Source organism: Danio rerio, chromosome 21 (assembly GCF_049306965.1).
Source record: "Danio rerio strain Tuebingen ecotype United States chromosome 21, GRCz12tu, whole genome shotgun sequence".
Classification (NCBI taxonomy): Eukaryota; Metazoa; Chordata; class Actinopteri; order Cypriniformes; family Danionidae; genus Danio; species Danio rerio.
Window position 1 is genome coordinate 48217501 of NC_133196.1, and position 10000 is coordinate 48227500.

Sequence of the window (10000 nt, forward strand, 5' to 3'; positions counted from 1 at the left end):
CAGAAATAGAAAGCATTTCTAAAATAGATATTCTGCACATCGACATTGCAGATGGTTAAGGTTGTATGTAGTAAGGTGTAAGTCAGTTGATTTCTGGAATACACCCCTGTACATTATCCAGCACAGCATTAATGATGGCATTTACCTCAGTCCGTACAGAACTGTGCCGTCTGGATGGAGGCGGATCATCCGGTTTTTCACCGTCACTCCGTGCAAGAAACTCTTCTTGTCGTTCAGGAAATAAGTATCCGGGAGCCACAACTGATCCGCCACACGGTTGTCCAAAGTCAGGTTCAACGCCATCTCGGCGTAGGCCAAGCGCTTGTCCCTCCAGCTCTGTTGGAAATACATGGTGATGGTGTAGTCCTGCAAAATCAACAGACAGCATGAGAATTAAAATCTGCATCAACTGGAAGCTGCAACCATTTTTTTTTCATAGTTTGACGCATTTCTTAGAGAAATGGAATATTAAATGACAAAACAGTAGGCGTGGCTTGTTTTCTTCTACTGCGAGCTGATTGGATGATGTAAAATAGGCGTTTTTATTCACAAAGATAGGGAAAAGGGTTTGGGAGGAGATATTACAACCTAACAGACTCCTCTTCCACACTATTTCTGTTTGTTGCCAAAACTGACAGCTGGAGGGGGCGTGGTTAAGTATGTTAGCCCCGCCCAATACCTCAGACACTGAAAAAAGTGTTGCATGCAGAACTGTTGCACACAATTTATTTGTGTTGAATTTATCAAACAAATTAAATATAATAATAATAATGTTCAACTTAATTTGTTTGTTTAAATTTAGCCCAAATATATTTGTTTACAACCACTAACGTAAAAAAAAATGAGTGAATCCAAGGAATCATCTTTGGACCAAATCAATATGCTTAGTATTGATTTCATGTGTGCTTTAAGCCGCAATCAATGTGTTCTTGTGAGTTCTGTTTTTTGTGGAAAGTTAGTTTAGCCAAAATTACAAAAATACTTTTGATTTTGATCAATTTTACACTGAAATCATACATAGCTGCAGCTGGCAAAGATTAAAAAAATCTAGATCCATGTTAAATGATAATGTAGTGAATGTGAACGCAACTGAAATTAACCTGAACTAATCCATGTTACACGATTAGTATATTATTTACTGTTTATTGAATTTTTATTTCATATCATCATTCTTGGTGGTTCATTCCGCTGTGGCAACCCCTGATGAATAAATGGACTGAGCCAAAGGAAATGAATCATCATTCCTATTAATAATATTTTACAAAGCATTTATTGCCAAAGTGATTTAGTTAAAAGTTTCATTTGGTCAACATCTTAACTTTGAAATAGTGTTGTATAATTGTGAGAAAAGCAAACGTTTACTTGATATTGATGTATTATTTGAATGGAACTGCAAAGTAATTCAGCTATTATGTTTTACATAATAATTATACATTGTTGTTTTATTGATTATTTTGTTTCATATACTTGCTTCTTGCCGTTAATTATTGTATTATATATTGAACTCATTAAAAAGACAGAGTTTTAATTTAGTCAACATTTTGTATAGATTTAGCCATAAGAGTAAATAAAATAATAATAATAATAATAATAATAACACTTTCAAAATTTATATTATATATATATATATATATATATATATATATATATATATATATATATATATATATATATATATATATATATAAATTTTTAAAGAGTTATTATTATTATTATTATTAATATTTATTATTATTATTATTATTATTATTATTATATATTTATGGTGATTATTATTATTGTTATTATTATTTATTTATTTGTGGTGATGATGATGATGATTATTATTATTATTATTATTAGTATTAGTATTATTATAAATATTTATTATTATTATTATTATTATTATTATTATTAATAATAATATTAATTACTTATGGTGATTATTATTATTATTATTATTATTATTATTAATTATTTATGGTGATTATTCTTCTTCTTATTGTTATTATTATTAGTAGTAGTACTAGTATAACAATTATAGTTATTATTATTATTATTATTATTATTATTATTATTATTAATATTTATTATTATTATTATTATTATTACTCATTTATGGTGATTATTATTATTATTATTATTATTATTATTAATTATTTATGGTCATTATTCTTCTTCTTATTATTATTATTAGTAGTAGTACTAGTATAACAATTATAGTTATTATTATTGTTATTATTATTATTATTATTATTATTATTATAAATATTTATTATTATTATTATTATTATTATTATTATTATTATTTATGGTGATTATTATTATTATTATTATTATTAATTATTTATGGTGATTCTTCTTCTTCTTATTATTATTATTAGTAGTAGTACTAGTATAACAATTATTGTTATTATTATTATTATTATTATTATTATGCCTTATCATCAGCCAAACCTTTAACATTTAAAAGCAATTTTAAGAAACCAAACAAGACATTCCAGTGGCGTCTGCTCAGGACAGATCAAAGTGTTTCCTTTGAATGAGCAGGTGATGCAAACAGTCTAAAAATGGATTAAGATGTACCAACACTGGTATTGATTAAATAAGCAGCAAAACTCTGTGGCGTCGATCGGATTTTGCCCGTGTGAGCAGTGGCTTTTGGATGTACGGTAAACAGGATTGGCTAAGGACACTTTTTACAACATTTTATTGTGCAGCATGATTTAAAATAACTTATTTGATTCCATATCAATATAAACTACAAGGCCCCTGTTTACAGATTATAGTTGTAGCATCACATGTTCTTTACATTTAGGAACTGATAAACAATTAATAAGAAACAAAAATAACCAAATACAGGTCAAAATCTAGTGCTCTATTTTAACACAGAATCCACTTTTTCTATTTTAAGGAGGGGAAAAATAGTCTGTGCACCAGGCACATGATCTAAAAGGGTTGTCCTTATTTTCTTAATGAGTTATGAGTGTGTTTTAGCATAATATGCATTGAACCAATCAGAATCTCATCTCCCATTGACTTTAAGAGTCATATGCATCCCACCACGGTGGACGCATGACAGATTTTTACACTCTTTACATGGCGCCTCATTAGCGAGAATGGTTAAAAATCATCTACATAATGTTCTTTCTTCATGATGCCATCTATGCTGTGAAGTGGACCAGTCCCTCCTGCAGCAAAACAGCCCCACAACATGATGCTGCCGCCCCCATACTGCACAGTTGGGATGGTGTTCGTAGGCTTGTGCACTTTCCCCTTTGTCCTCTAAACTTAACACTGGTCATTATGGCCAAACAGTTCAATCTTAGCTCCATCAGACCACAGCACATGCCTCCAAACATGAGTATTTTTTTCCCAGTGTAATTTAATTTAGCTAATTGTAATCTGGCTTTGTTGTTGATTCAGGCTTGTTGATTTTCCAATGTTGTCACACAAGGAAGCAGTGTGTTTGAGCTTTGTGTGTGTTCTCTCTAAGGGTTTTTGTATATATTGTGTTCTTAGATAGCTGTAGCTTTAGGCTAGGAATCTTTAGTTCAGAAGATTATTTTTTTTGGCTCTTTCAGATTTATCACAGCACTTTCTCTGCATTTCTGAATGTCCAGGGAAAGGGAAGTACAACAAAACATCCGACCGAGGAGCTTGTGCTACTGTATCTTCAAAACAGCCCAGAACAAAGACTTTCAGCGGTGCCTTCATGATGGATAAATCAAAGAGACACACTCGTTCTTGTAGAGGAAAAAGAAGGGAGAAAAAGTAAAGAAAAGGGAACTTCATACTTGAGTGAATACTGCAAAACAAATTAAAACAAAACCTTCCGCCTGGAACAGGATGGCAATTCTCCAGTGGCCACAAATGGAGGGATTGCAGTTGGAAGAAAACCAGATCAGATCTTTATGTCTCTCCTCACTATTTCTGTTGCCTTCGTCTTTCATACTGTATTTGGCTTCTTATTAAGTTTAGTTAAAAGCAATATTTATATTAAACAAAGCATTTATAAATGACTGACTGAATGAATGAATGAACGACAGACAGACAGACAGACAAATAAATAAATAAATAAATAAATAGTGCACATAAAAATTGAAACTTTTTTAAATCAGTGAATCGTTATCGTGAGTCTCACCCTGAACTGATGATTTGAATCAGTGAATCATTTACACGAGTTTCACTCTGACCTGATCATTCGAATCAGTGAATCATTCATTTGAGTCTCACCCTGAACTGATCATTTGAATCAGTGAATCGTTTACTGGAGTTTCACTCTGAACAGATCACTTGAATCAGTGAATCGTTATCTTGAGTCTCACCCTAAAGAAATCATTTGAATCAGTGAATGGTTAATTTGAGTCTCACCCTGAACTGATCATTTGAATCAGTGAATCTCTTACTGGAGTTTCACTCTGAACAGATCATTTGAATCAGTGAATCGTTTACTGGAGTTTCACTCTGAACTGATCATTTGAATCAGTGAATCATTCATTTGAGTTTCACCCTGAACTGATCATTTGAATCAGTGAATCTCTTACTGGAGTTTCCACTCTAAACTGATCATTTAAATAAGTGAATTGCTTACTGGAGTTTCACTCTGAACAGATCATTTGGATCAGTGAATTGTTTACTGGAGTTTCACTCTGAACTGATCATTTGAATCAGTGAATCATTCGTTTGAGTCTCACCCTGAACTCATCATTTGAATCAGTGAATCGTTTACTGGAGTGTCACTCTGAGCAGATAATTTGAATCAGTGAATAATTAATTTAAATCTCACCCTGAACTGATCATTTGATTCAGTGAATCTCTTACTGGAGTTTCACTCTGAACTGATCATTGTTAATCAGTGAATCGTTTACTGGAGTTTCACTAAACTGATCATTTGATTCAGTGAATCATTACTTTGAGTCTCACCCTGAACTGACCATTTGAATCAGTGAATCGTTTACTAGATTTTCACTCTGAACTGATCATTTGAATCAGTTAGTTGCTTACTGCAGCCTCACTTTGAACTGATCATTTGAATCAGTGTATCATTCACTAGAGCCTCACTCTTAATTAATCAATTGAATCAATGAATCGTTTACTGGAGTCTCACTCTGAATGGATCTGTTGAATCAGTTAATTGTTTAATGGACTCTCACTCTGAATGAAACATTTGAATCAATGAATCACTGGAGTCTCACTTTGAATAGATCATTTTAATCAGTGAATCGTTTACTGGAATCTAACTCTGAACAGATCATTTGAATCAATTAATCTTTTACTGAAGTCTTACTCTGAACAAATCATTGGAATCAATGAATTGTGAATACTCAGTCTGAACAGATCATTTGAATCAGTGAATCATTTACTGAAGTCTCACATTAATGACTTCTAGGAACTTGGAACACTTGAGCGAAGCATATATTAAACCAGTAGCCAAATTTTCAGCCTCATTTTGATTACCTCATCAACCTTTTCCTTCTCTGAGGCGAAACTGGACTGTGAGAAATGTCAGAGCTGTAAAATGAACCGGCCCAATGCATAATCTTCAAAGTGCCTCTTTGAAAGAAGCGTTTAGTTGGGATTTTTTTTTCCTTCCCTAAAAAATGAGGAGCTAATGTATTCTGAGCGCAGTGTCAGTGTTCACACGTCTTCTAGACTGCGTTTATTTTAGTCAGGTGAAGATGCTGCCTGTGAAAAAGCCATGTCTGAACCTGTCTTGATGAAAACTGCAGTCCACAACACTGACTTCAGATCAGCCGTATAAATATTTGACACATAGTGATGAACCATAGACAAACTCAGGTATTTGTACAGGTTATATGCTGTATATATCCTCATCGTTCCTAAATTACAGGTCTAAAATGCTATTTATTGTATAACTTACTGTTTTCCATGCAGTTAGTCACACTTAATAGTACTATGCACAGTATATTTGACATTGGGAACTTCTCATTGCATCTTGAGAAGGAAACCAGTTCAACTGCAGCATGTACTCATTGTATCAGTGGCAGACTTCATCAAGTTTTAATGGTAAATCCAAAGGGACAAACAGTTCAGTAACATTCTGCTGAGTTCTTACGTAGCAACAGTGGTAAAAACATAAATAAATAAATGGTAGCACTGTAGTTTAAGTACCAATTAAAGTGTATTTGTGTGCAGGTAAATAGACTCAGTCACAATTACAATGGTTTTGAATGTGACAATGCGAATTTTTAATTTTGAGGTACATTTTGTTGCACGTTTCAGATGAAATATCCACTAGACGGCGCTGTGAACATTTTTGTGAATCTGAAATGTTTTACTTAGGGTACGTTTTGCTGCACGTCTCAGATGACTAATTCACTAGAGGGTGCTGTCTACACTTTTGCGACTGAAATAGGTTACTAGGGTACGTTTTGTTGTACGTTTCAGATCCCAAATGCGCTAGGGGCCGCTGTCTACACTGAAATACACTACTTGGGATGTGTTTTGTTGTATGTTTGAGATGACAAATCCACTAGAGGGCGCTGTCTACACTTAAATACTGAAATACGCTACCAGGGTATGTTTTGTTGTACACTTAAATACTGAAATGCGTTACTTGGGTATGTTTTGTTGTACGTTTTAGATCACAAATACGCTAGAGGCCGCTGTCTACACTGAAATATACTACTTGGGGTATGTTTTGTTGTATGTTTCAGATGACAAATCCACTAGAGAGCGCTGAACACACTTTTGTGACTGAAACAAGTTACTTGTGGTACATTTTATTGTACGTTTCAGATGACAAATCCACTAGAAGGCGCTGTCCACACTTAAATACTGAAATACGTTACTAGAGTACGTTTTGTTGTACACTTAAATACTGAAATACGTTACTAGGGTACATTTTGTTGTACGTTTCAGATGACAAATCTGCTGTCTACACTGAAATACACTACTTGGGGCTTTTGTTGTTTGTTTCAGATGAAAATTTCACTAGAGGGCGCTGTCTACACTTTTATGACAGAAATATGTTACTTAGGGTACGTTTTGTTGTACGTTTCAGATCCCAAATGCGCTAGGTGCCGCTGTCTACACTGAAATACACTACTTGGGATGTGTTTTGTTGTATGTTTGAGATGACAAATCCACTAGAGGGCGCTGTCTACACTTAAATACTGAAATACGTTACCAGGGTAGGTTTTGTTGTACACTTAAATACTGAAATGCGTTACTTGGGTATGTTTTGTTGTACGTTTCAGATCCCAAATACGCTAGAGGCCGCTGTCTACACTGAAATATACTACTTGGGGTATGTTTTGTTGTATGTTTCAGATGACAAATCCACTAGAGAGCGCTGAACACACTTTTGTGACTGAAACACGTTACTTGTGGTACATTTTATTGTACGTTTCAGATGACAAATCCACTAGAAGGCGCTGTCCACACTTAAATACTGAAATACATTACTAGAGTACGTTTTGTTGTACACTTAAATACAGAAATACGTTACTAGGGTACATTTTGTTGTACGTTTCAGATTACAAATCTGCTGTCTACACTGAAATACACTACTTGGGGCTTTTGTTGTTTGTTTCAGATGAAAATTTCACTAGAGGGCGCTGTCTACACTTTTATGGCAGAAATATGTTACTTAGGGTACGTTTTGTTGTACGTTTCAGATCCAAAATGCGCTAGGGGCCGCTGTCTACACTGAAATACACTACTTGGGATGTGTTTTGTTGTATGTTTGAGATGACAAATCCACTAGAGGGCGCTGTCTACACTTAAATACTGAAATACGTTACCAGGGTACGTTTTGTTGTACACTTAAATACTGAAATGCGTTACTTGGGTACGTTTTGTTGTACGTTTTAGATCACAAATACGCTAGAGGCCGCTGTCTACACTGAAATATACTACTAGGGGTATGTTTTGTTGTATGTTTCAGATGACAAATCCACTAGAGAGCGCTGAACACACTTTTGTGACTGAAACACGTTACTTGTGGTACATTTTATTGTACGTTTCAGATGACAAATCCACTAGAAGGCGCTGTCCACACTTAAATACTGAAATACGTTACTAGAGTACGTTTTGTTGTACACTTAAATACTGAAATACGTTACTAGGGTACATTTTGTTGTACGTTTCAGATGACAAATCTGCTGTCTACACTGAAATACACTACTTGGGGCTTTTGTTGTTTTTTTCAGATGAAAATTTCACTAGAGGGCGCTGTCTACACTTTTATGACAGAAATATGTTACTTAGGGTACGTTTTGTTGTACGTTTCGGATCCCAAATCCGTTAGAGGCCGCTGTCTACACTGAAATACGCCACTTGGGGTGTGTTTTATTGTATGTTTCAGATGACAAATTTACTAGAGGGCACTGTCTACACTTTTGTGACTGAAATACACTACTTGGGCTATGTTTTGTTGCACATTTCAGCTGACAAATCCACAAGAGGGCGCTGTCTACATTTTTGCCCATCTGAAATACGTGACTTTGGGTATGTTTTGCTGCACATTTCACATGACAAATCAACTAGTGGGCTCTCTGAACATTTTTGCAGATCTGAAATAGGTTACTTAATGTATGTTTTGTTGTACGCTTCCGATGATAAATCCACTAGAGGGCGCTGTGAACATTTTTGCAACTGAAATAGGTTACTTTGGGTATGTTGTACGTTTCAGAAGCACATAGTTTCTGTACACATCCTGAGAAGGCTTGTCGTACAGATCACCTAGCGAACCACTAAGCTAAAGTATTCCCAACCAATAGTGTTTTCACAAGGAGATGCAAGACAAATATACATAACTTTCCCATGATGTTACATTGCTTTTATCCGTTTTGTGGTAGCGTGCTTCACCAAAATTGAACCCGGGCGCTCTGCAGCACAACACCCTACAAAGTGAGCTACAAGAAAACTGACCATGCTAGAAAATGTATAGATAGGTGACGCAAAGTATTCATTACAAACCATATGGATTTGTCCTTGTGAATATCATTAATGTGAAAAGGAGTAAAGGTTGTGGTCGTCATACATCCCCCTAGTGTTCTTTCACCAACTAACTGCATTCACACGTGTGTTGAAGTGTGTTTAACAAAAATGTAGACTGAAGCATGTTTTTCCAATGAGCCTGTGTTGGATATAAGAGTATAAGATCTGCAGGATCAGCCCATACTGCGCACTAAACCAGAGAAGATTAATGTGTAATCAATCTCACTGGCTGCGGAATCAGCTTTTGCCATCTTGTATAAAACATGATTGACAGCAGATCACATGTACGGCAGCCACGAGCCTGCACCAGAGTTTCACAACACATAGAGTCAGGCATCTATTATGCTAAAATCTGTTTTATAGGAGGTTTAAACACAATTGTGTGGCAGCAGTGTGTGAATATAACCAGCTTCTAATGGTAAACATTAATAAATATTATTGTTTATAATCAGACTTGACTAAATCAGTCTGCAGAAACACTTTGATTGACATTCTCTCTTTGTACATGTCATCAGATAGAGAAAGCCCCGCCCACTAGTGACCATCTCTCCCTCATTTGCATAGGACGTTAGTCCTGTATTTGAATCTGCCACTATGCTGACACACAAGCATTTGTAGCTCCGCCCTCTTTTGAAACGAGCACAGTCTCATTTGAATTTAAAGCAACAGCTTAAAAAATGCCACAATTAGGACCAAAGCCTGAAACGGTCAGTTTCACATTAGTTGTGTGGATTTTTTTGAGCTGAAACTTCACATACACACTCTAGGGACATCATAGACTTATTTTATATCTTGTAAAAAGGGGTATTATATTTATGCTAAACTCTCTTAAACGCTTTTTTTTTTTATAGGGAGTTCTTTGCTTTTAGCTTATGTGTATTTACCTAATTCAAAACCCAAAAGCCCAGTGTAAAAATATATGATGCACAATGTTATATATATTAGGGCTGAACAATATATGCTTTGAGCATCGGTATTGCAATGTGTGTATCCGCAACAGTGAAATTACAGGCTATTTATTAAAAGATGACGATATTATTAAATATTATTTTTA

At 34.7% G+C, this 10000-nt stretch overlaps 2 protein-coding genes across 4 annotated transcripts in view; one reads left to right on the top strand and one right to left on the bottom strand.

Annotated features, from left to right (window-relative positions):
* The window catches only part of gpr34l (G protein-coupled receptor 34 like), a 219521-nt gene that overhangs the window by 79548 nt on the left and 129973 nt on the right, over nt 1-10000 (top strand). The window lies entirely within an intron of this gene.
* Nucleotides 1-10000, bottom strand: part of gabrb4 (gamma-aminobutyric acid type A receptor subunit beta4) — a 110294-nt gene that overhangs the window by 42128 nt on the left and 58166 nt on the right. For both annotated transcript variants that reach the window (XM_017353011.4, XM_005173874.6), the window contains exon 4: nt 146-366. In XM_017353011.4, coding sequence (XP_017208500.1) covers nt 146-366 — 221 coding nt within the window. The remainder of the gene's footprint in view (nt 1-145; nt 367-10000) is intronic.